This window comes from Theropithecus gelada, chromosome 1 (assembly GCF_003255815.1).
Source record: "Theropithecus gelada isolate Dixy chromosome 1, Tgel_1.0, whole genome shotgun sequence".
Lineage (NCBI taxonomy): Eukaryota > Metazoa > Chordata > Mammalia > Primates > Cercopithecidae > Theropithecus > Theropithecus gelada.
The window spans coordinates 87,609,995-87,637,749 of NC_037668.1; the positions used below are offsets into that span (position 1 = coordinate 87,609,995).

Consider the following 27,755-nt stretch of genomic DNA (forward strand, 5'->3'; position numbering starts at 1 on the left):
GCATCATCCAGAAAAGCAAACTAATCCCTATGGTGGATCTCGTATCGTTCTGTCTATCTCTGTCTTGGTTGCTGAGATTAAGCCTATGTTGTAGTTCTTTCCTTTCTCCCTCTTTCTTCCCTCCCTTCTTTTATGCCTTCATCCTTCCTTCCTACCTTCAACATTTGCAGGACATGTGTTTGGAGGTCTGTGGAAGGGGAAGATTTACCTAAACAATGCTGTCAGAATTCTCTGTGTGTGGGTTCAACAATTTCCTTCAGGAATGAATGCTTTGCTGCTGACATCCAATTGCACTGTTTGCTGCTGGTGTGGTCTCTCTACTAGCATGACTGCAGGAACTGTATGTCTAGATCTGTGTCTGTCCAGGTCAGAGTCTTCTAGCTGATATCCATTCTGAGACATTCAGGGTTACCTAGAAATCAGCAGGGAAAGCCTTAGAATTCTCCATTTCTTCATTTCATCACTTGTATGTGTAAGACACAGATATCTTCTTTACAAGTAGAGCCTAATACAGTTCTATTTAAAGTGCCTAGCTAAGGATTTTCTCCTCTTATCATTTATCTATTTACTTACAGACCAACTTAGAACCTAATATCTCTTTCTGATCCTTTCTCTCTAACACACACAAAAAAGTTTGTTTGAAGTAAAAAATGAATATTCATCCATTTTGTGAAATTGGAAAATACAAAAAGATAATAATTAATTACCATGAATATGTTTACTAATATTTTAATATTTTTTTCAGCTTTCTTTTCAGTGCGCACATGCACACACATGTGTGGTGTAAAGAATAACTAAAATGTACTGAGCAACGACTATAAGCTAGGATTTGTATTAAGCATTTTACATACATTTGACCCTCACAACAACCGTACTGAGGTCATGTGGAAAAAATTGGGTTTGTTTTTGTCTGCAGGCATCATTCCTCCTTTCAATGGGCAACAGCTCTGTGATCTTGCTTTGGGTCTTCAGCCTATGTGGGGCAGCCAGTCTAGGTGCTCTATCCTCTTCTGGGAAAGGGTTAGACACAAATCCCAAAACAGGCCAGTCAGATGCTCTCCCTGGAACTGGAATCTTGAACAGAATGACTCAGAAAGACTGAACAGCCATTTTACCCTACTCATCCAGGTGGTGGTATCCTGAAGAGACTCCCATAGTTTTTGCTATATAGATCCAATGAGCTATTCTGGGACATGCACTTTCCCATGCTGGGTTCTTCAGCTCTTCTTCTGAATCTGTGAACCCTCTTGTATTCTTCCAAAAACTTAAATTCTTAAAAAAGTAAGCTACCAGGTTTGGTTTCTCCCACTTATCACCAAAAAAATTCCTAATCAATACAGAAACACACAGAAATATACTAGTATTATCCGAGCTTAGAGAGACTGAAACTGAGCTTTAATGAAATTGTCATTTGTTCAAGATCACCCAGGCAATAAGAAGTGATATCAGGTCTCCATAACATTAAACTTTGGGCTTAATTTTAGCCAACTCTCTTCTCAATGTCCCTCTGTATGGATGCATACACATGCACACATGCATGGGCACACGTGTGTATGTGTGCATGTATTCCTACGTATATTCTTCACAGTTGAGATTCTACCATATTCATAATTTTAAACATTTTCAGGCTTTACTCCTTTTCTGTGACAATAAAATCATGGTAGAAATTTTCAAATTCACTGTAAATTACAAAGAAGGTAAAACTCACCCATTATTCCAATACTTAGACTATCATCATCACTATCAACATCTCAGTATATTTTCTGTAGTCTCTTTCTTTTTCTCTCTCTCTGGGTGTGTATGTGTACAGTATATATACACACATCCAGGCACACCCAAATAAGGATCCACACACAAATATATATTTATATTTATTTATTTATTTAAAGTATTTATCAATTTATTTATTCAAGGTCTTGCTATGTTGCCCAGGCTGATCTCAAACTCCTGGACTCTAGCTATCCTTCCACTACCTCAGCCTCCCAAAGTGTCGGCATTACAGGTTTGAGCCATTGCACCTGGCCCATATATTTATGTATATGTGGGGATCTATGCTGTATGCACAGATTGCATAATGACTTTTTTTAAACATTATGTGATAAGCATTTTCCTGAATAATTAAACTTATTTTAAAACATTTTAATGCCTATGATACATTTCATTGTATAACTATAACTTACTGTGTCTAATCATTTCTCTTTCAGACATTTAATAGCTGTTTCTTTTCTTTTTGCTTTGATAAATAGTACTGCAATCAACAACTTTGTTGGCATATGATTATTTTCTTAGATTCTGAAAGTGAAATTATTGGCTTACAGACTTTGAACATTTTAAAGGCTCTTGATATATATATAGTCAAAAAACTTTTCAGACAGATTTTACCAATTTGTAATCCCACAGCTAGGGTTGAAGAGTTAGTTTCACTCAACTCCCCAAACATGGAGGCCAACTTCTAAAGAATTAATGCCAATTTAAAAGTTGGAAATGATAACTTATGTTGTATTTGGCATTTCTTCTAAAGCATTTTTTTCTGATTATAAAGTAATATAAGCTAATTGTAGAAAGCCTAGAAAATATGGAAGATTAGAAAAACAGTCATTTTTCATTTGTATATAAATATAACAGTTTTATGATTATTCTTTCATCTTCTTCCTGTATATATATTGAAATACATAAATAATATTTATAATATTGAGGTCATATGGCTGATACTTTCATCTGAATTTTATTTAATAGTATACATTGTGACAACTTTCCTGAATTATCAAATATTCTCCAAAGCACTGAATCTGCTGCAAAATATTTAGCATTTCTTGCTTATTGGGCATTGTATCAATCGATTATACAATTGATCAATACATAGCATTGCCATACATATCATTGTTCAAAGCCTCCAAATGCACTTCTGATGATTTCAATAGGATGTATGACTGATGCAGAATAAATTGGAATAATGGGTTTAAATAATATGGATATTTTAAAGTTTCTTGATAAAGATTGCCAACTTTTTCCTTCCCTGATAGTTTACTCTCTATAAAGTACAGAAGCCTAACTTAATTGCTCCCCAGTTACTCTCATGAATTATTTTATTTGAGTAATTTGGTCACTTGTGACTCTCAGTGATAAATATGTTGAGAAGTTCCCATATGTATATATGATTATAGTAACTCATATTTACAAAGTTCACAATTTACATTTACCATGTATGTTTACATTTTAATTACAATGATCTTAGGAATGTGGAGGTTGGGGGCCATAGGAGAACAGCCAGTGGGGAATAAAGTCAAGATGCAGACCAGGTCTTCAATTCCTAAATCTTGTAGTTTTCATTAAATCACATTACCAATATTCCTAGTTCCAGCATATAAAGTGACTCCAGAGGCGTTAAGAAAGTTCTGGAATAATGTTAAGGGAGTCAATAGAAAACGTACGTACTGTATTTTTAGAATGAGACTGTTTTACACTTGGGGGCTTTTAATTGCAGTCGTCCATCAGTTTTAAACTTTCAGTGTCTAAATATAAAAACGCAGCAATATAAAAAATAAAGCCAGCTGTTTTCTTACTCAGAGCATGAATTGATAAATTTATGAATGAGTGAAGTGACAGCAACACTAAGAATAGTCTAGCCCTTTTCAATAACCTAAGCCATCATTACCTTGGAGAGATTCCAATTTTAGGTCACCTCCCCCGCCCCACTCCACCCCGCAACATTCTCAGAAAAAGTAAATTTTCAACCAAAGGAAAATGGATACGTTGATACCTTCTATGTTTTCAAAACATTTCGTTTATTTTGCTACTTGAAAACCGTCTTCCCTTTTGCCCCATGTAAAATAAAATTGCTCATGGTCTATGGTCCCGTGAGAGCTTATTTAAGGAGCATTGACGGATTTTATTTTCCTTATAAATGTGGCACATTTGCCACGTGTGCAAATGAAAACATCCCATTCCAATGAGTTCTAGGAGGAAATCAGCTCTGCCTTCCTCGAAGAGTTTTAATTCATGGGTATGATCTATTTCTTTCTTTATTTCATTTTATTTGACACAGAGTCTTGCTCTTTTGTTCAGTCTGGAGTGCAGTGGCGTGATCTCAGCTCACTGCAACCTGTGCCTCCCGGGTTCAAGCGATTCTTTTGCCTCAGCCTCCTGAGTAGCTGGGATTACAGTCATGTGCCACCACTCTCAACTAATTTTTGTATTTTTAGTAGAGAATGGGTTTCGCCATATTGGCCTGGCTGGTCTTAAACTCCTGACCTCAGGTGATTCACCTGCTTCAGCCTCCCAAAATGCTAGGATTACAGGCGTGAGCCACCTGGCCCAACCGGTATGATCTATTTCTGAAGACAATGTGGAAGCAGAGTGTGGGCTTCCACAGGTGTAGCCAGGCGGCGTGCTACCGCGAAGAAGGAGGGAAGAAGCCTGAGGCTGGCCGGTGCCCTGCTGCCCCTCTGCCCCTTTGGCCACTAGGGCTGTGCAAGCTTCAGCCTTGCCAATCCCCATCGCGCACGCGCGCTCGCTTCCCGCGCGCAATCTCCCGCCCCCGCCCTCACTGCACCTGCCAGGTCATAAACCTCTTCCCACCCACTCTCACCCTCTCACCGAGGCTCAGGCTTGTCTCACGTTGATTGGTCAGAGCCCACGAGGGCACGTCCAATCAGCAATCCCTCCTGCGCAACCTATCCCGGTTCTTCCCGCCCCCGCCCCGCCCCGCCAGCCCTCCCGGGTACCTACCGTCTCTGTGACTGGTGCGCGGCCAGGTCACTCAGGGCGGCGGGGGGAGGTGTGCGGGAGTGGGCAGGACGGGTGGGAGGAGGGGAGGGGAGGGGTGGGAGGAGGCGGGGCTCAGGTGCTTGGCAGCGCGGCCGGAGCCCAGGCAGGGGAGGGGGCGAACGCTGGAGCGAGGCGGGGGCGGGTGAGGAGGGGGTGACGCCGGACACGTCGGCAGCGCGAGGTTTCGCGCGTGAGCTGCGCGGGTCGGGCCTGGTACCGAGCTTTCCTGGGGGGCTAGCAGGTCGTGGACGCCGGCTCCTGGAGGAGCGCCAGGAGGAGGGAGGTGAAGGTGTCCGCGGCGTCGTCGACGGCGGCGCCGGCCATGGAGGAGACGCAGCCGCCGCCGCAGCCCAAGCTGCCCTTGTGCGACAGCCTCATGATCTGGGTGAGTGCGAGGAGGCGAGGGGGCGAGGAGGTCGAGGCGAGGAGCCTGGGGCGCCCTGTTCTCCCAGGTGAGCAGGGGCTACCTGCACAGGGGTCCCGGCGCGCCCTGTCTTTGGCACCTCGTGTCGTCCTTGACCGAGAGAGTGCCACCTGCGAGTCGCTGGGCAGGTGTGTGGGCGCGGGTTGGTGTCCGGGGGCGGGGGTAAAGGAAGCTGTAGGAGCGTAACGGTGGAGGCTCTGGTCTCAGCCAGAGGATTCTACCTGCCTGGTGTCCCTAACAGCTGGGGTATGAACCAAGCGCCCCCCGCTGCCCCATTTTCTCCCCCTGAACAGCTCTCTGAGCCCTGGGCTTTCTGGATCGCTGACTGTCTTGCCTTCGTCCGCTTGGGCGTGAAGACCCTTTCTGAAACCTAACCCCGCATCCTCAAAGCACCTTGCTCTACCTGGACACAGGTGGACAGCAGGTGGCTGGCTGTTTTAGTTCCCGGACCAGTGCTCCTTCAGGACTCTAGAACATCCGATTTTGTAGAAGCCGCTTCAAAGAGATGTTTGTATTTCCCGTATGGAGAAAAAGATGTGTGGGGAGTCGGGAGTCGTTTTCCCTTTTCTCGCTGGCCCCCTCCTCCAAATGGACAGCATTTTCTTTAAAGAAAATGAGTTGACATTTTTCTTTAGGATTTATCTATGTTTAGGATTTTTGTTAATTTGTGTTGGGTCTAGACAGGTGTATCTGTCCCCAGATGGTTCAATATTCCAGTCAGCAAAATGACATCCCACCTCTTAGAGTTACTTAGATATCAGTGCTGGCATTCAGGTGTGGTTCCTAACCCATATTGAGCAAGGATGGTGTTTGATGGGCCACAAGGTGCTGTTGATGATGCTCATCCCAAACCAGTTGTTTAGTTGTGTGTAGGGAAGTGTTTGTAGAATGGAATGTAAACAGACTGGATCAGGAGGCTGTAATCAGTGGAGATTCCCTAGTGATCTAATGCATCTAATTCCAAAGAATGAGAAATCCAGGTTTATGGAAGTGTGTGAAATCTATTGGAAATAGCCATAATTTAAAGCAACTTTTACACTTTGTAAGTAAATAACTTTTGCTTATAGTGGAATGCAAATATTTAGGGTTCATGAGTTAAAATCAATTAGCTAACTGTTCAGCTGAATTTTCATTTGAAATAGGTATTCGGGTGGAAGTGCTGTATTTAAGACTCATGAAACAAGGCAACATTACTTTTAATGATTTATTTTGTTAAAAGAGACTAATTAAAGGGTGTATCCGAATCTGTTACATTGTTGTAAACCTCTATTGACTGAAGTGTTAAGCTTAGTCTTTGTGATGTCATTGACTTACATGTGAGGTGGTGGAGAAGCACAGGATTTTCTTTCGTGTTGTAATATTTTAAAATATTATGTCACCGTATCCACTCTTTTAACCAAAATTTATTGACTTCCAGTGTTGAGGTAGGCACTGGGGAGGACCGGAGTGGTAGCCAGAGCTGTGTGTAATTACAGTAAGGTAAAATTCCGTAAAAGCTGCAAAAATATCAACCAAATGATAAGAAATCACAGATAACGGAGTAAAATTGGTCATTTGCTTCAGTCCTCTCTTGGGCTGCTGAGCACTGTGGAGAAAATTGAATGACCGTCCAAACTGTTGCCTCTACTAATGCTGTTACTGCCAAATGCACCTTTTCTCATAGCATTGCCCATACTTAAGAATAACCAGACAGTTTCTCTCACATGCCTCTTAGCAAACCTTTATCGGTATTCTACCTGAGCCCCCAACTCTTCTTCCTCTCGGGCAAATCGCCACCTCCTTATCCTTGGCTCTGGCTTTAGGCTCCATCCCTTCCATCTCTTCTAAAACGTTATTGTATCATTTGTTCCCTTTCTGTATTTACAGCTACTTTCTCTCCATTGGCTTCTTTCTACATATAAACTTGCTGAAATATTAACCTTTTTAAACAGAGAAGAGCCACTACTCCATGTTAAAGTCACACCGTATTTCCCCTTTTCTTCACAGTAAAATTTGAGTTGTTTTATACTCACCCTTTATGCCTCGCTCAGTCTTCAACCCACTGCACTTGAATTTCTTTCCTCTAAGACTTTCACTTCATTACCAGTTTGCTAAATCCAGTAAGTGTTATATTACCATTTTCTTACTTGATGGTTCCTTTGTGAAATTGTCTTAGTCTCTGGTTATCTAGTCTGTTGCCTTTTCTTTACCTCTTTAGATGATTTCCAGTGAAGTTTACTGTCTTTTTTAAAAAACTAATTTTTTTTGCCTTTGCCAGCAACCGCACTGTTGATCTTACCTCACCTACCGATCTTTCTCCAAACTCACCTCAAGCAACACTTCTTCAAGCCCATCATACTGCATTGACTTTCTATTTGTTGAAGAAGCTAAGCTGTTTTAATGCAGCCGGGATTTTTTTCCCTCTACCTAGAATATTTTCTTTCTAGTTCTTCCAGTGGTTGGCTGCTTCCATTATTCAGGTCTTGGGTCAGATGTTGCTTTTCGGGGACTCTGTTACAACCATTTCTAAAGTAGTGACCTGTTTGTCTCCAACCCTCATCCCACTGTAACCTGTTAACCTCTTTCTTTCTTATCTATAACACAGTACTTTCTAAAGTAATCCAGTTGACTTTTGGGATCAGAGCTCTTACATGACCTATTTTCTGCTCTGTCCCTAGGAGAACACTGACAACTATTGCCAATAAGACACCAAATCAAAATGGTGATAGTAAATATCGTTGCCTTAGTTCTGACCTCAGAGAGTAGTGTTTCACCATTAAGTATGATATAGCTTAGTTTTGTATAAATACTTGGGAGTGAATTTTTAACTGGGTCATAGAGGACTGTTGGATTTCATCAAGTAGAAATCAGTGGAAATTTGTGCTCCAGACACAGGGAAGAGACACTAGTAGTAAAACAAATGGTCTCCTTTGGCTATAGATTAAAGGGAGATAGTGGAACATACACATTTGTCATGATAACCCTGACCCAGAGATAGAAGATGAAAAAAAGTTATGATGGGGCCAAATCATGGAGATAAGACAGTTGGGAATAACTCTTCTTTCAGTACTAAGAGGAGGAACGGAGCCAACGTCAACAGATTAGAGAAGGCATCAAGAAAAGTTGGTTATGTGAAGGAATGCTTCTTGTGGCAATTTTTTAAAAATTGCATTTTATGATTTGGAACTCACCTTCTTAAAATAATTGATTCTTAGAAATGTCGTACTGCTACTTAGCAGAAAATTCAGGACAAAAGGGTAAATGTGGACATCATTTACATGTTGGAGGACATGTATGAGAGTTTGAAGAAATGTTTGTATAAAGATAAATTTAATTCTGCTACTTGGTTCTGTGACGTGGGAAATTTGTTTAATATCTTTGGACTTTACTTTCACCAATAAAATTAGAAGGTTGGACCAAATATTTTTAAATCTTTTTCTTGGTTCTTGCATTCTTTGATAGGCAGATGATTGAAAGAGTAATAATATATGCCCAAATTTAGAAATTATTAAAAGTTCAATTATTTTTATGAAGATCTTAAAACTCAAAGCAATGGTTGTCTTTTTGTAATGAGGAGCTGGAGGAGGAGAATATGAAAATAAATTTGATCCAAGATTGAGTTTCTGTTGGTTGTCAGTTGTGAAAATCCCATTTTCCTTGATTTCTGTGACATTTACATTAAAGTAGTTTAGGAACAGCATTTCCACATTTCTGATTACTTGTTTTATTTAGAAATGTAGAAGAAAGTAAGGTAGTTATCTGCCAGAACACTGTGTTTAGTGATAGACACCTGTGGAAACCCTGGCTGTCCTTTCAGGTCACTCACTAAAAAGACTTTAGTTAAAAGAATACATTTTCTTTTGTCTGTCTGCTTTGACCTCACTCTCTCCAGTAATTTTTTTTTTTTTTTTTTTTAGACAGAGTCTCACTCCATTGCCTAGGCCGTAGTGCAGTGGCATGATCTCAGCTCACTGCAACCTCCACCTCCCAGGTTCAAGGGATTCTCCTGTCTCAGGCTCCCTAGTAGCTGGGATTACAGGCATGTGCCACCATACCTGGCTAATTTTTGTATTTTTAGTAGAGACAGGATTTCATCATGTTGGCCAGGCTGCTGTTGATCTCTTGACCTCAAGTGATCCACCTGCCTCAGCCTCCCAAAGTGCTGGGATTACAGGCGTGAGTCACTGCGCCCAGCCTCCCCACTGAACTTTTTAATTTATTCACTGTTCTTGGTTGTAAGCCTTTCAATTGAGCCAAATGAAATTACATTCTGTTTTCTAATTTATTTTACAGCTATTTTAAGAACTTCTCAGAGACATTCCAATGTTCATGGCGGTAAGGAGGGGAAATTGATTTTAATCTGAACTCATAGTGGTCATGGAGGTAGTCCCTTAGCATGTGTACCTCTTATTTTGCCTAGTGTTTTTCACTGAAATTGTCCTTTTAAAATCATGAATTGTGTCAATTTTGTAAAAAGTTAAATAAGTAACTCTAAGTTACACATTAAAAATTAATGTGTAAGTTGGAAGGGCTGAAAAGTGGAAGTTACAGTTTATTTTCCTTTTAAAGATGCCCTAATTCTTGGAGTTTCTCTTCCCTGTACATCCACCCAGTTGCAAAAACCTTGTTTTATATTTTAAATATTCCATTAGTTCATCATGTCCTCTCAGTCAACATTATGCTGATTCCCTCTACGCTATCTATTTTTCTCATCAGAGCCATTGCAGGAACCTTCTAACTGGTCATCCTGACTCAAGCATAAAGTTACTCTGTGTCATTATGCTGCTCTCCAAAATATACTAAAGAATGTCACTCTTCCTTATTACTTTTCAGTGATTTTTCATCACCCAGAGCAATGGTTCTCCAAAATTGATGTGTTTAAGAATCAGTTGGTAGTTTGCTAAGAATGATGGTTTCCAGCTGCATCCAAGTCCCTACAAAGGACACAAACTCATCCTTTTTTATGGCTGCATAGTATTCCATGGTGTATATGTGCCACATTTTCTTAATCCAGTCTGTCACTGATGGACATTTGGGTTGATTCCAAGTCTTTGCTATTGTGAATAGTGCCGCAATAAACATACATGTGCATGTGTCTTTATAGCAGCATGATTTATAATCCTTTGGGTATATACCCAGTAATGGGATGGCTGGGTCATATGGTACATCTAGTTCTAGATCTTTGAGGAATCGCCATACTGTTTTCTATCACAAGAACAGAAAACCAAACACCGCATGTTCTCACTCATAGGTGGGAACTGAACAATGAGATCACTTGGACTCGGGAAGGGGAACATCACACACCGGGGCCTATCATGGGGAGTGGGGAGGGGGGAAGGATTGCACTGGGAGTTATACCTGATGTAAATGACGAGTTGATGGGTGCTGACGAGTTGATGGGTGCAGCACACCAACATGGCACAAGTATACATATGTAACAAATCTGCACGTTATGCACATGTACCCTAGAACTTAAAGTATAATAATAATAATAATAATAATAAAGAATCAGTTGGGGATATTCTTATTTAATATGTCTAGAAATTCTGATACATATTGTTTCTAAACCCTATACTTGGAGAAACCCTGACTCATAGCTAATGTGCTAACAGCTGTTGAGCTCATGCCACATGCCAGGCCCTGATATAGGTATATTTGCTGTTTCATTTAATTCCCAAACTATCTTGTGAGATAGAAACTACCCTACTGTTTCCCATTATGTAGATAATGCCATTAACTGTAAAATAAGTCGAAGCTTCTTGTCACGGCCCTTTGGAATCCTGTCTCTGTAACCCTGTTTGTTGTCACCCCTTCCCCAGCCTTCTTTGCACTGCACATCCAGTGATACTGAACTGCATGTTCCCTAAAAATAATATATTTTCTCATGTATCTGTACTTTTTTCATATTCCTATTTCCTGAAGCTTTTTTTCCTTTCTTTACTTAGAAAATTTATTTTCTTTACTTAGAAAATATGCTACTCTTGGCCGGGTGCGGTGGCTCACACCTGTAATCCCAGCACTTTGGGAGGCCGAGGCGAGTGGATCATGAGGTCAGGATATTGAGACCATCCTGGCTAACACGGTGAAACCCTGTCTCTACTAAAAATACAAAAAATTAGCCAGGCGTGACGGCGCATGTCTGTAATCCCAGCTACTCGGGAGGCTGAGCAGGAGAATCGCTTGAACCTGGGAGGCGGAGGTTGCGGTGAGCCGAGATCTTGCAGCTGCACTCCAGCCTAGGAAACAAGAGTGAAACTCTGCCTCAAAAAAAAAAAAAAACCAAAAAAAAAAAAAAAAAAAGAAAGAAAGGAAAATATGCTACTCTTCCATCTAGACTTTCCATTCAGTAATCATCTCCAAGAAGTCTTTCCTAAATACAAACCCTAATTAAATTAGTTGACACCCATTTTTTGCAGAACGTTTTGTGCAGACTGTAATCATGGGACTTACCATATTGTCTAGAAATGATTTATGTCTTTTACTCCTCTCCTTAACTTTTGACTGAAGCTTTAAGGGTAGAAACCTGGTGATTTTCCTTTGTAGCCCCGTCATATACCACAGTGTCTCACATAGAGTAGGAACTTAGTAAAGTGACTCTGTGTGCTTTGAAAGTAACTGGCTAGGTTTAGTTTGCTGGTATCATTCATCTGTGTTGTGTTAGATAATGGATGTCTGAATCTCCAATTGCCAAATCTCAAAATACACAGAACCATTAAGAGTGAATTATAGTGGGAAATAATTTTATTGGATTAAGATAGTTAAATGGTAAACTAAGAAATTATTAGCTAACAGTGAAGTGGGTGAGTATGTGTGGAAAAAGGCAATCATAGTATATTTAATTTAAGATCTTTATAGGTTGAGATTACATTTCTAGAAAGTGTATGATCCATTTTAGCTCTGATGTAATTTGCTTTCTAAAATTTTTTCTATCTCATATTTGTTTATTGTAAAAAGAGATTATTATTCCACTTCTCTTCAATGTATACATGAATATTTAACAGATATATGTGAAAAGTTAGTATACCTAAAGCCAAATTAGATAGAAACAATTTGACATGGTAGGTAGACCTTAATTCTTCAAGATGTAAGGCCAATTTTTAGATAGGAAGTAGAAGTCCTGTCTTATTTCAGAGCGCATGGATAAACTGTAAGTAGCTTTAGATTTGACATTTCTAGCCTTTGTTTTTGTATCAAATGGTATAAGTGAAAATTTAAGTTGCAAATGTTGGGTTATCTTTAAGTTCTTTTTCTGATGTTCTGCTAAATATAGACAAAACACAAGACTAGAGCTATACATCTGGCTTTGTATTATTCCAAATTATGTATTACTTATGCATGGCATCAATGTGTTTTAATGTCTTAGGCATGATTTTGTGAAATGTTTAGTTTATTTTTATAAAGTTACACAGCCATAGAGACATATTAGCATAGTTCCATTTGTTTGTCTGGGTCTACATTTAAACAAAACAGGACCATGTTTTGTTTTTTTTTTTAATCTGTTTTCAATTTATGTTTGTATTTTGTAATGCTACCTTGTAGGTATAAAGAGGCAGTAAGATCATTTGCTTTATGTCATTTTAGCTGCAGACATTCAATACTGCCTCACCTTGTCAAGATGTCAAACAGCTGACTAGTGGAGTTGCCATGGCACAAGTTCTTCATCAAATGTGAGTAGTGGTCAGACTCTCCCTGAAAAGCATTGTAAACCCAATAAACAAGGAAGAAAACTTGGACTTAACTTCCACAGGTTATTGCAACTTTATCTTACCCAGTGACATATTCAGGAATATGGCACCAAGGCATTCTTGTAGCTAGTGAACAAAAAGTTTACCACCTCATTATTCCTGACTTGTTCATAGAGATATATTTTAACTGAATATGTGATCAGGATTCTTATTTATTCAAGTTTACTTATTTTAAACTTGTTATGAGCATGTTCACACTATTTTAAAACTATAAAAGAAACAAGTTAATGATATAATGGCTTATGGTGTTTTCTTTGGTTGTCATTTGAAGGTATCCTTGCATGGAGATTATTATCTTAGAAATAATTGGAGCATAAAATATTGGATTTGGAAAAAATGTTAAAGTATTAAATTTTAAAATGTATTTCTGAATTAATAGTAGTAATTTACGAGTTCACCAATAATGAAATGAGTAATGAATGAAATTTGAAGTCACAGATACTGGGAAACTTTAATAAAGTGGTTGTGTTTAGGTTAGACTCATTTTATGTAATCATATATCAAAAGATTCTAAATCCATTTTTCCCCTAATATTTGCCAGCATTGTGTAAGGGTTAGGGTTATAGTCTATAATATGAGCTGTACCCTAAGTAGGACAAACAAGGCCAATTCTGCACTCACAATTTATTAATTAATAATTATAACAACTTTATATTAGCTTACTTTGAGACTGGAATCCTATCTCTGCTTCACTGTTTTATAGTCAGATTATTTGTCACCATCATCTTGTAAAGATTTGCTGTGATTTACATTGAAAATCCTTTAGATGGGTTAGCAAAAATTCTATGCCTGTCTTAGAAAAACAATTAAAATGATATAAAAATCCTACTTATTTAGAATCATCAAAATGATCTCTTGTGACTAGACTGATTTAATGGTTAATTTATGATTAATACTTTAAAAGACAAACTTAGTTAACTTCTGAGGAGGTGACAGTTATTCTAAAATATTCTTACTCCCATTCTGTCTTAAAAATATTTCTTAAATGTTTTATTTATTTATATCTTAGTTGATTTTGAAATGATTTAATTTATCACAGCCAAGCATTCTGGACATAGTCCTTTTTTGTTTTTTGTCACTAGAATTTATGCCTTGCCTTCTTCTCATCATGCTATGTTGTGAATCTTGGTGTAGATGCAGCAACATTGTGGTTGGTATGAATGTAAGGCTGGTATGCATCACTCATTTCAACAGTCTCATTCAGAGTTGTCCTTTCTATATGTTTTGGTGGGCTTTAGTAGCTTTACGCCAGAATACAATCAAAAGAAACCTGTTTTTACCATGATGTGACGCATATAGCTCTTTGACCTCCCATACTCTAGCACTAGACCTGATGTTTAGAGTAGAGTCAATAAATTTTAGCTAATTTTTCCACGATCTGTTGGATTTTGCTGTTAATGCTGATCTTCCCTCTCTCTGCTTTTTCTTTATTTCTTCTTTCTTTTGTTTGTTATAGTCTTCTAAGAGCTTTTCTGCAGGAAAAATAAAATAGCCAATCAAAAATTCTCTGTCTTCATAATAATTGGCCAGTGCCCTAAAATTAACCCTAAATGTCTCTCTTTATTTCTCCCTCTCTCTGCTTCATTCACCCGATTTTACACGCTCTTAGGTGTCTGAGCCTCCTTATCATCCAGGGGCGACTTTTTATTTATTTTTCTTTTTAAACTCATTTCCAGTTTTGGAACTTTTCAGAAGTCTGGATCCTGAATAGTGAGACATAAAACATACATTTTCTCCCTGGTTGGACCAGTATGTCTTATTCCAGTTAAAAGGTTAATTTTACTATATGTCTTTGAACATTTCAAAGCACTTTAAATATGTTATAATTTTTTTTTGTTTTTTTTTTTTTTGAGACAGAGTCTTGCTCTGTTGCCCAGCTGGAATGCAGTGGTGCGATGTTGGCATACTGCAACCTCCACCTCCCAGGTTCAAGCGATTCTCTTGCCTCAGCCTCCTAAGTAGCTGGGGTTACAGGCGCATGCCACCATGCCTGGCTAATTTTTGTATTGTTAGTAGAGATGGGGTTTCACCATGTTGGTCAGCCAGGTCTGGAACTCCTGACCTCATGATCCACCCGCCTTGGCCTCCCAAAGTGCTGGGATTACAGGTGTGAGCTACTGTGCCCGGCTCAAATATGTTATAATTTTTAACATATTGCATTGATGGCTATTGTGGCTGACATCCTATCACATCAAAATTGTTACTGAAGGTAAGAAGAGATTTTCTGCTTTTTACGGAAGTAGCAAAATTTAACCAATAGTTCTTTTCTACTTACTTGAGGCAGATATTTTTCCAAATAGTAATATCTTTATAAAGTGGTGTCTAAACTGCTTAACTTAGACATGAAGAGCCATGGAGTTATTGCTAGGGTTCTACAGTTCCTTAATTATTATCTTTAATTTGAATACTCTTTTTCAGATGCATGTAGAAGCTTTAGTTTAGTTGTTTTTTTTTTTGTTTGTTTTTTGTTTTTGTTTTTGTTTTGAGATGAGTCCCGCTCTGTCGCCTAGGCTGGAGTGCAGTGGCGTGATCTTGGCTCGCTGTGAGCTCCGCCTCCTGGGTTCATGACATTCTCCTGCCTCAGCCTCACAAGTAGCTGGGACTGTAGGTGCTTGCCACTATGCCCCGCTAATTTTTTTTTGTATTTTTAGTAGAGGTGGGGTTTCACCGTGTTAGCCAGGATGGTCTTGATCTCCTGACCTCGTGATCCGCCCACCTCAGCCTCCCAAAGTGCTAGGATTACAGGTGTGAGCCACTGCGCCCAGCCGAAGCTTCAGTTCTTTTAAAAACACATGGGAAAAATACTATACAACTGTATTAGTTTCCTAGGGCCACTGTACCCAAAGTGCCACAGACCAGGTGCCTTAAAACAGCAAAAATTAGTTCTCTCACAGTTCTGGAGGCTAGAAGTTCTAAATCAAGCTATTTTCTGGACTGTGCTCCCTCCAAAGCTTCTAGGAGATGATTCTCCTTTGCCTCTTCCAACTTCTGGTAGTCCCAAGCATTCTTTGATTTGTGTCAGCATATCCACTCTGTCTTCATATGACCATCTTACCTCTGTCTGTGTCTCTTTTCTTATAAGAGAACCAGGCATACTGGATTAGGGCCCATCCTAATTCTTTATGACCTGATCTTACCTTTATTACATACAAGAAGACCTTATTTCAATCATGTTCACAGGGGTTAGGACTTGAACGTATCTTTTTTGAAGATAGGATTCGTCCCAGAGCAACTATAAACAGTGCATGCCATATCTTCAAAAGAAAGGCTTAGTTTCATCACTTTAAGTACCGGTGAACCTCTCTGTTCCTGTTGTCTTTGACTAAACCTTTTTTTTTTTGCAAGAGGGAGAAGAATGAGACAGAGAATGTAGGATATTCAGAGGCCTTAGGAATCATGCATTTATTTGTTTATTCACTTAGCAGATATTTGAGCATTTAACATGATAAACCATGATAGCCAACATCTGAGTATTTACTATATAAAGGCATCGTTCTAGACCTCATTTGAAGTTATTTCATTTAAATTTTACTAGTTTAGTGAGGTAGATGTTATTTTTATCTTCAATTTATACAAGAGGACAGAGGTATAAGTAGTTGAAATTGCTTTTGGAAGTTAAATGATGAGTAAATGACAAAGCTAGGATTTGTATCAGTTTGGTCTGATTCCAAGTTCAGTGCTCCCAACTAGCTGTAATCATCGAAATGTATTGAAACCATCCTGATAGATTTTTACTTTGGAGTATTAATAAAACGAAAGTCAGTTGCTTCTAAAGTATAGATAGATGTCCATGTAAGTATGGACATAAAGTGTAGATAGTTATGTATACAGTATACATAGATGTCCATGTAAGTATGGACATCCATCTATGGACATCTATCCATGGACATACTTATATGAACATCTATCTATACTTTATACACAACTGTCCAAAATATAGACCATACTTTGATGGGTTAATAGAGAAGATTTTTGGATATTTCTGGAAGAATAGGTTCTGGGTATACATTGAAGTGACCCAACTATATTGTTTGTAGTAACTAGTGGGTATTTCTTACTACCTGAATTCAGTTGGTAAAATTGTTGAAGATAAATACCCTGGATGGAGTTAAAACGTAGTAATTCTTACTTAGTTTTATTAGAAAATAATTGGACCATGTTTTGGTTCATTAGTCCTGTGTCCCCTTTCTTATTCGATATCCCTTGAGTGTTATTGAAATTCTGGGAAATACAAGAAAAGGAGCTAATTATTGGGGGCCAAGACTCTAAGACATGTAGAGGTTGCAGCACGAAATAAATAAATAAAAAAAGATGTCCTGAGATTTCTGAAGTTGGAGATCAAGTTTAATAGTGGAAAAGGTTGACTGCCATTATAGTTGTTTGAGAAGGGTGAATTTGTGTGCAAGAAAGCAGGATATATATTTTTACTAAATTAGAAAGTATTTCTCTGGGCTAAAGTTGATTTGAGGTAGAAAGGAAGATGAGGAGGAATGTAAGACAAAAGGAATTATCTTGGAAAAACTAGAGAAAAATAGGTTATATCTAGATCCAATTTCTAAAGGTAATTATAGCATAGAATCATATACTTGGATTTTTTTTAGCGTCAGAAGACTGGGGTGGTAGTCAGGGTTGTTCAGAGAAACAGAACCAATAGAGGGTGAGTGTGTGTATAATCTGTGTCTCAATATACACGCATGTGCACACACACACAGATTTTCTTTTTTTTTTTTTTTTTTTTTGAGGCAGAGTTTTGCTCTTGTTGCCCAGGCTGGAGTGCAAAGGCAAGATCTTGGCTTACTGCAACCTCTGCCTCCTGGGTTCAAGCGATTCTCCTGCCTCAGCCTCATGAGTAGCTGGGATTACAGGCATGTGCCACCATGACCAGCTAATTTTTTTGTATTTCAGTAGAGACCAGGTTTCTCCATGTTGGTAAGGCTGTCTCGAGCTCCTGACCTCAGGTGGTCTGCCCGTCTCAGCCTCCCAAAGTGCTGGGATTACAGGTGTGAGCCACTGCACCCAGCCTGAGATTTTTTTTTTTAAAGGAATTGGCTCATGTGATTGTGGAGGATGACAAGTCTAAACTCTGTAGAGTAGGCCAGCAGGCTAGAGACTCAAAGAAGAGCAGCTAGAGTTGGAAGGCCATCTGCTGACATAATTTGCTCTTTCTTTGGGGGAGGTCAGCCTTTTTCTTAAGGTCTTCAACTGATTGGATGAGACCCATCTACATTATGGAGGGTAGTTTGCTTTATTCAAAGTCTACTGATTTAAATGTTAATATCATCTAGAGAATACCTTCCCAGCAACATCCAGATGGTTTTTTACCAAGTGTCTGGTCACTGTGGCATAGCCAAGTTGACCCATAACTAATATTAAACATCACAACTGGCATAACTCTTTTGGTTAGGACTTTTTATTACTTAATCTGATATAAAAACAAAGTGAATTGGACAGTTTTGACTCATTAACTCAATTCATTCAGTCATGTCAAGTAAATACCTTGTTATCAGTATAGCATTTACATATTTAAATTGTTTTGGTAATTGCAGCTTTAGCATCTGGGAAAAGTTGAGCACAATTAACATTAATCTGCTCAAAAGAAAATGGTTATGTACAATTATTATGTGTTGATTATAAATAAAAAGTAAAATGATTATAAATTCCAAATAAATGAATTGAAAATAGTGAAGCCATTTTTTTGGTTATCATAGCCTGAGGAGTTATCTTCTGCTTTTAGAACATATGAGCAGAAAGGTTTCAGTTTTGCATTCTTAAATTCAAATTACAACCTTGGAAAAGAAGCTCTTTAATTTTTCCCCATTTTAGTTGGCATACCTGTAAAATAAGAATTTAGATGAGACCTTTAAGACCTCTTCCAGCGCTAACATTCTGTGATTTTGAAGTTGTTTTACCCTTAGAACATTTATCACATTCTCCTTTGAGTGTAGTTATTTGTGCTTTTTACTTTTCTCCTTTAATAGCTACTTCTCTAAGGTCAAAATGGTAAATTATCTTCATATTAATCTCAATTCCTTACCCAGAGAAAGCATCCAGATGTTTGTTTAGAATATAGTCTGTTAATGTAGTTCACTATATATAGTTAAATGTTGTTCTTCAAAACCTTATTAAATACACAAAAATTTAGTATAGCAATTCTTTGTCTTGGCCATCAGTACCAATTTGGGACTTTGCTTTTCATTAAAACTAAACTTGTCTTTGTAGACTTCTCATTTAAACTCATTCTGCTTAATTCTACTCAATTGAATAGATTAATTTTGGGCCTTGCCATGGGTTATTAATAGTATCACCCAGGGCAAATTACTTAGACTCTCTCATCCTCAATTCCCTAAATAGTAAGACTGGAAATAATAATGGAGTATTTGCCAAGTTACCATCATATTTAAATGAAATAACTTGGACCAACATCAAGCACAGTGCTTGATACAGAGTAGACACTCATTAAAATGTTGGCTTTTTACCTCTTCAGAGTTGAGACTTTTGCATCTTCCTGGCAGCAGGGCACCTAGTATTAAATATTTAGTAAATGTTTGTTAAACTGAAGGGGCAAATGACTTAAATAACTTAATATGATAAATTATTACTATATAAGTAATATTCAGTATTGTTATTAAGAATAGGCTTTAAGACATAAAGTAACTTTCTCTGTTGTCTCTATTTAATTTTTTTTGTGTAATAAAAGCATTTTCATCTTTAGTATTTTTGTTATTGTTGTTTCAGTGATGCAGCTTGGTTTAATGAATCTTGGTTAAGCCGAATTAAAGAGGATGTTGGGGACAACTGGAGAATAAAGGTATGCAGAACAAATGGGAGAAGCACTTGATCCAAACCGTGGTCCTAAAATTAGCACTAATCTAACCAAATCTTTTTTTCAAATTAGCTTGTAGTACTTTTTATTGTGTACAGTTTGAGTTTTAACACATGCGTTCTCTCATGTAACTACCATCATAATTAAATAGAAAATAGTCCTATTAACCCAAAATATGCACTTTAGGCCCATTCTTTATTAATCCCTACCCCCAGCCTTGCCCTAGGTAGCTACAGATCTCTTTTATGTCACTTTGGAGTTCATTTCTGGAATTCTCTATAAATTGAATCATATAATGTTTACCTTTTTGTCTAACTTCATTCACTCAGTAATACTATTTTTGTGTCTCATTCATGTTGCCTGCATTAATAGTTATTTCTCTTTTTTGCTAAGTAGTATTTAATTAAACTGATATTTTGTGGTTTGTTTAGCTATTCACTTGTTGATGGATGTTTGAATTTTTATCATTTTTGACTATTGTGAATACAACAGCTGCAAACATTCATATATGAATCTTCAGATAGATACATTTTTAATTTCTCTTGGGTGAATTTCTGGGTGGAATTGCTAAGTTGTGTAAGTATGTGCTTAACCTTATAGGAAACTGCCAAACTGATTTTCTATTTTTAAGTCAGTTTAAGTAGGACATTTGTTTCATATAGGATATATGATTTGTTGATACACAGTTCTTAACTGAATTACTGTGCTAATAATATGCTAATAAATGATCTTTAATGATGTTTCCTTTTCTTTTCTTGCTATTGGTTATTTGTGTCTTTTGAATGTATTTTCCTTGATAAGTCTGGGTAGATGTTTTTCAGTTTTACTTATTTATTTTTTAAGGGATTAGCTTATGTTTTCTATTCCATTGATTTTTCTCTCTGATTTTCATTATTTCCTTTCTCTCACTTAATCTGTTCTTCTTTTTCTTGCTTCTTAAGATGGAAACTTAAATAATCAACTTTAAATCCCTTTTTCTTCTAATATTAAGCAGCATCTTAGCCATATCTCACATATTTTGACAGACTTTATTTTATTTTCATTCAATTCAAAATATTTGGTAATTTCCCTTGTGTTTTCTCCTTTGACCTATGAGTAAATTAGAAGTAGGTATTCAAATTCAAAATATTTGAGGATTTTCCAGTTGCTTTTCTTTTATTTATTGGTTTCTAATAGATCTGAGAACATGCTCTGTACTGAGAAGTTATTTTACATTTATTGAGTCTTATTTTATGACTGAACATATGGTCTGTCTTGGTGAATGTTCTATGTGTATATGAAAACAGCATGCATTCTACAGTTGTTATATAAATATAGAATTTGTCAAGTTTGTTGATAGTGGTATTTTTCACATCTTTATTGATATTTTCTCTTATTATCCTATATGTATGGTATAGTATAGACTCTGAAGAGGGCCCTTAAATCTCTAGTGATGATTTCGATTTTGTTGATTTCTCCTTTGCATTTTTTTTGTTTTTTACTTCATGTATTTTGAATTTTTGTTATTAAGTTTATTACACACTATATTTCTTATGTGTTCTTGAATGAATTCACTTATTATTGAATGCTTTTCTTTATCCCTGGTAATATTCTTTTATTTGAAATCAAATTTGTCTAATACTAATGTAGCCACTACAGATTTTTTATGATTGTATTTTTCATTAGTATTTCTTTTTCCATTCCTTTAATCTGCCTATGTCTTTTTATTGAAAGTGTTTCACGTGGACACCTAATAGTTGGGTCTTACGATTTTATCCAGTTTGACAATCTCTATTTGATTCTTTATTGTAAAAAACTTATTTATTATGTTCATGTTTTTGTTCAAATCCTTGAACATCTTTAAACTAGAAGTTTTAACACTGTCTCTCAATTCTTTTATCTTTCATTTCTGAACCCATGTGTATTGACTGAGTTTTCTCTTAATTTTGCTCCCCATTTTTCTGCTTTCTGTGTAGTAATTTTTTAATTTTACACAAGATATTATGAATTTTATTACTGAGTGCTGATTTTTTTTTTCAGTTGGAATCATTTTTAATATTTAAATACAAAAAGTGAGCACTGACTTCTGTTTTTTTAAACACACACACAGGTGTAACAACCAAACTGTGCAGGGGCAATGAACTCCTGATCTGTCTTCCACAGTCCCCATTCTGTGGCTGAAGCTGCAGCCAGCCTCCCTCCTCTCATACAGAGGGATTCATAGTGGCCACTTTACACTACAGGTGTAATGCATTTTATCTTTCACATTGCGTGCATGTCCCTCCCCAACAGCTCCATTCTTTTTTAAAAAAAAATTAAAAAATAAAAAAGGCAATCATTAATGGTCAGGGGCACATCCCTCCCACTGTCATCGGTTCCTACGCACAAGGGGAAAGTGACATCTTCCAGTTAGGAGCAATTTGGTGAAAGGAGTGGGGTGGCCAGAGCAGGAATAACCGTCTGCATGGCTGCACTCTGGTATTAGAGTGAAGATAGAAGTAAGGATAGTGTGGAGGGCACAGTTGCAAGTTGAGTCTTTCCATAAGACAGTGTGGGGAGAATTCTCCCCACCAGGTTTAGATAGATCAATGTGCCAAAGTTAAAAAAAAAAAAATTCCAAATAATCAGCAGATCAAACACTTGAATTTCAAACTTATCCCACTGAGACAGCTCAAACAGCAGTAACAATCTAGATCTTTCCAGGAAGTGAGGGTAGAGCCCCTGGCATTCCTCCTGAGAGCCCGTGTTAGGCCCTAGAAGTATCTACTGCTGCTGCAGTTGCTGCTGTTGCTCCATTTGCAACTTCTCAGTCTCAAAGACAGTGGGAAGAACCAGGATCATAAAGGAAGTGGTCCCAATCCACAAGGCTGCCCTGGAAAATCTGTACATTTTTTGAGCCACAAAGAGGGAAAGATCAAAAGTGGCTCCGGCCGCGGACCAGGCCTTCTCCGGAAACATCTCCGTCAGGCCCCATAGTCTCTCCGACAGGGTCTCATCTAGCTCCTCATGGTTGTCTTCCTCCAGCTCCTCCTCAGGCTTCTCCACGTCGCCTTTCGGGAGCAATTCGTCCGGGGACTGGGGTTCCCCGGCACCGGCAGCAGCAACGGCGGCAGCCATGACTGAGTGCTGATTTTTTAAGTTTTGTTTTGTTTTGTTTTGTTTTTCCAAGACAGAGTTTAGCTCTTATGCCCGGGCTGGAGTGAAGTGGTGCAATCTTGACTCACTGCAACTTCCGCCCCCCGGGTTCAAGTGATTCTCCTGTCTCAGCCTCCCAAGTAGCTGGAATTACAGGTGCCCGCCACCACACCTGGCTAATTTTTGTATTTTTAGTAGCGACAGCGTTTTGCCATGTTGGCCAAGCTGGTCTTGAACTCCTGACCTCAGGCGATCCACCCACCTGGCCTCCCAATTAAGTATATTCTTTTGAGGAGTGTTGAATTTTGTTCTTGCAAGCAGCTAAGGTACTTGGAATCAGTTTGATCTTTGAAAGGCCTATTTTTGGCTGTGGTGGGGGGCAGAGCTAAAGTTATTCTTTCCTTTAGGACTAAGTTAGACCCATTACTAAACTGTGACCTTTTTAGGGTCTTTAGTGAATGCTTTGTGCATGTAGCGTGGTGTCTTCATTCTGGCTAGTGAGAATTTCAAAAATCTTTTGGCCTATGCAATCTTTGGGAATGGTTCAGTTGATAGTTCCCTGGATTGTTATTTCTTTGGAAAGAACATTGAGTTTCACCCATCCACATGCAAACTGGTATTTAGCCAAAGAGTCAAAGGAACCATTTTACACAAATCTCCAGAGCTCGCTTTTTCCATAGCTCCCATCTTTTCATCTGTCTGCCCTGCAAATTCAAACTGCCCAGGCCTTCCTGAACTTCTGATGTCTGTCTCTTCAGTCAGTGAGAACAGCAGGCTTGGTTTGGTTTCCACTTCCCTACGCTGTAGTCTGAAAATTGGCTCAAGACAGAAAGCTTGTACTAGTGTAGGGCTCATTTTCTGTTTGTTTTCGTTCTTTCAGAAAGCAGAGTTCTGTACTACTAGTTGTCTAAAGCTTGAAAACAATTGTTTAATGTATTTTGTCTTGTTTTCTAGTTATTAGTGACAGGAGAGAAAATCAAAATCCAGTTAACTTGCTCATGACTGGAGGTGGACATGCCCGTATATAAATTTTTAAAGTTGTCCCTTGGGTTCATTGTGGCGCACTTTAAATAGAATCACCTTACTTAACTAAACACTGATTAAATCTCTGATGGTTAAAAAGCATCGTGTGTTTGTATTTACAGAACTCTATTATAATGTTTTTGTTGTCCTTTTTAATTAGGGGAGAATTTTTATTGTCCTTCATGCTGGCATAACTTTTCTTTCATTATTAATCTGAAATAAGAATCTCTTATTTTTTTCACATTAGGCCAGTAATTTAAAGAAGGTTCTTCAAGGAATTATGAGTTATTATCATGAGGTATGAAAAACATCTGACTTTGTTTAAATCCAAAATGCTATATGAAAATTACTTTAAGACTGAAAAATCACTTGTTTTGTTTGCTTATAATATTTTACTGGAATGTAAGTCATAATTGGAACATGTTTTATTGCCATTTTTATGAAATATTCATTTGTGAAAATGAACAAGCTTAAGCTTAGATATATTGATTTGTAAGATAACATTGCTTAGGTATTGATACTCTCCACATTGATTATTTTCAAGTAGAATTACCTTCATCTTTAATATAATTTGATTTTGTGCAATACTATAAAGTAGACTTTAATTGAAGTAATTTTCTATTTAAAGCATTATTTTGACATTTCTTCCTAGTGTAAACAATAGCAAAGACATAACTGAGATTATGCTCATACAAGTAAGTTGGAAAAAATGCAAAACGAAAGTAGTATTATAAAGTCAGTTTAGATAGTACATTAGTAAAACAGTTTGTTTTTTTCTTATTCAGCATCATAACAAGTTCTCTAGTAGGGTTTTTGATATGAGAGTTTATTGCTTAATGATAGGCAGCTTTTGAATGACTTTTCCATTGAAGAATTTTTGTTTCTATTTTTTAAAGTTGTCACACAATTAAACTTGTAATTTCTCTCAAAAATGTTTAATACTCTCTAAAAATTTTCAATTTATTAAATACCTAAAACTAATTTTGAAGCTTTTTTAATGCCAAGAACCATTTTAATCAGGTAAAAAATAAGAAAAAGAAAGATAAGACCAGGAAAAAAAATTAATCCATTAGATTTGTTGTTCATTTGTAAAAGTGCAGTGGTTTACATTGTGTTTCTCTGTTAATTGATTATATATGAAAATATTATTAATATTCTTTGGCTTAACATAAGCTTGTTATTTAATGGACACGAATAAGTTTTGTCATAGTAGACTAGGCCAAGTGCTTCTTAAATTAAATTCTTCTCTCTGACAGTGGAATCAAAGGATATTTGATGTGAAACCAAAAGGGAATATAGTGCTTTCGGTTGGTTACTCAGAATTTTGGAATGTTGCCTGAACATTGCTACCTGGTTTTAATCAATAATTATTGATTTGTCATTTGTTATTTTATCTTAGTTTTTTCATGAATCTATAATTTTTCATTGTAACAATATTAAATGTAGCAAATTATATGCGGCCGACATAAATGAATGATCTAATTTATTTTAATATTGTAGTTTTTGGGGCAGCAGATTTCAGAAGCACTTGTCCCTGATTTAAACCAAATAACTGAATGTTCAGATCCAGTGGAGCTTGGGAGATTGCTCCAGCTTATTTTAGGTTGTGCGATCAACTGTGAAAAGAAGCAAGGTAAGTGAATTTCAATTATTTGAGGATTTCTACTTTCTAGAAACAATCTACATTACTATACAAGCTAGCATTAAAGTGTACTATTAAAACTTGGCAGAAAGCACCCTGAAATGTAAACCAGAAGATCTGAATTCTAGCCCAACTCTGTCATTGAAAAGTGGCATACCTTGAGTGTCCTGTTTGTACCTGGATTCTGATATTCATATTCAGTGGCTAAATTAAATGTATTTTAGTTTAATTAGTTTAATATATATCCAGTAAATAAGATTTAGTAGATACTCAGTAAAAATTGTACTTATTCATTTGCTACGTTATGTCTGTTTTACATGTAAGAACTTTATGTGGATTCAGTTTTCATAAATAAATATTCGGCTACTAATTTATAATTCAGGTTTCTTCAGATAATAGTCTGCTCTTTTCAGAAGCATATCTGTCCAATATATCCTCCAGACAAGTGGTCTAATGATATAAATGGAATTGATGCATTATATTGGTATATCCAAACACAGCGATCCATATTTTGCTGAGTACAAAAGGATCATATTTGGTTGCATGTAATGATGAATGATGAACTGAACAGGCCCAGGCCTCCTTCCCTTGAGGGCTTGAATCTGTCTGGGTGGTGAGACCTTTGACGCTGCTGTTTGTTTTGCATGATTCATCCAAACTTGTTCTTAGTACACTACCTTTATGAAAGAATAATGTTGAGTGCTTAAGTTTGCAAAATGCAAAATACTTCAAGCCAGGGCCTTGGAAAACATTCAACATTGTCTAATGGAGAAAGGATAGAAGTTGGGATAAATTTACTAACAAACTCCGAAAGGAGAAAAATAAAACAAAATACATGAAATTAATTGTAGTTTATCACTTATGAAAGGACAGTGACTAGGTGTCAGATAATTTTTATATTAGTCCATCTCTACTATTTACTAGAAGTTTTTTTCTAGGACAATCCAGCACTTCTCTATAGGCTTTTATTTCTCGCTTATGAATAATGTTAAAGATCTGTATATTGGGTTTTTCATAAAAGCATGTACATTAGCTCATGGAAAGTTAAAACTTCTCTAAATATTTAATTGCAAATTGACAAGTAGTAATTTATTTATAAATCTAGTAATTTTTTGTTGTAATTGTGATTCTTTTTATTTTTTCATTGATTAATGCTTTGTTAATATTTTAATTGCTGGTTATTTGTAACTTATTTTTGCTTAATTAATCTTACCAGGTTTGTAAGTTTTACTAGTCTTTTTCAAAGGGCCAACTTTTGGCTTTGATTCTATTTTGTTTTTACTACTTAATTTTGTTGTCCTCTTTTATCTCATTCGTTTTTCTTGTGAATTAATCAGCTGTTCCTATTCTAAGCTATAATTGACATTTTAAGTGGCACTTTTGCCTTAGAGTGATTATTTTGTTGTGTCCTACAAATTTTAATATTATATGTAATATTTCCATAATTTACTTCTAAGCACTGTTGAGGAATTTTGTCCCATTTTAAAAAGGAATTCGATTCCTAGATACATAACTTTTTAAAAGTTTTGACACTTTTGTACTTTGCCGTGTTAATTGATTTTTGAAATGATTTCAAGGTACTGACTGCAACCATCTCAGTCTTGAAAGAATGAACTCATTTGATTAACAATACTCAGTTTATCTTGGTGAGGAAGGAAGACATATTGGTAGACAAATAATGTATTTACATAAAGGATTATCTGTGGTTAAATGAATTCTTATAGTCTGTTAATTTGATGGCTGAGGTACTACATGTAAAGAGTAGATTTTTTTCAGATTTGATTTTTTTAAATCATAGAACATATTCAAAATATAATGACACTGGAAGAGTCAGTTCAACATGTGGTCATGACTGCTATTCAAGAGGTAAGTTATATCATGTTCCTATGAGTATAAAAATCCTAAACCAAATTATATAAAACTTTTCATACTTTATACTTTTGTTTTTATAAACTTGCTCTTTGTTGTAGGCTTACTTACCCTTAGCTAGCGGGTCTTCGTTTTCTACCCCCCAAAATATTTTAAAAGGCCTTTAAGCCCAATTTTAGTACCTTTACATTTTAAAAGCTAGTTAATAAATTAATATTGTCACGTCTCTTTAAATCAGTGGTCCTCCACCTTTCTGGCACCAGGGACCAGTTTTGTGGAAGACAAATTTTCCATACAACCGGGGTGGCGGGAGGGGGGAAGGTTTTTGGATGAAACTGTTCTGCTTCAGATAATCAGGCGTTAGATTCA

General features: G+C 37.0%; 1 protein-coding gene and 1 pseudogene across 4 annotated transcripts in view; one reads left to right on the forward strand and one right to left on the reverse strand.

Annotated features, from left to right (window-relative positions):
- The first annotated feature begins 4,741 nt into the window (after positions 1-4,741).
- The window catches only part of HOOK1 (hook microtubule tethering protein 1), a 69,563-nt gene continuing 46,549 nt past the window's right edge, over positions 4,742-27,755 (forward strand). Inside the window, exons 1-7 of one of the 3 annotated variants that reach the window (XM_025362169.1) lie at positions 4,742-4,777; positions 5,009-5,152; positions 12,752-12,837; positions 19,651-19,723; positions 24,123-24,173; positions 25,376-25,508; positions 27,316-27,383. In XM_025362169.1, coding sequence (XP_025217954.1) covers positions 5,090-5,152; positions 12,752-12,837; positions 19,651-19,723; positions 24,123-24,173; positions 25,376-25,508; positions 27,316-27,383 — 474 coding nt within the window. In that variant the 5' untranslated portion in view covers positions 4,742-4,777; positions 5,009-5,089. Of the gene's footprint in view, positions 4,778-4,832; positions 5,153-6,585; positions 6,671-12,751; positions 12,838-19,650; positions 19,724-24,122; positions 24,174-25,375; positions 25,509-27,315; positions 27,384-27,755 lie in introns of those variants that run through there. The other 2 variants (XM_025362160.1, XM_025362178.1) reach the window with 2 other exon arrangements.
- Positions 22,048-22,834, reverse strand: LOC112609439 (annotated as a pseudogene). Its single transcript, XR_003116202.1, has one exon. The product of XR_003116202.1 is annotated as a mitochondrial import receptor subunit TOM22 homolog pseudogene (transcript).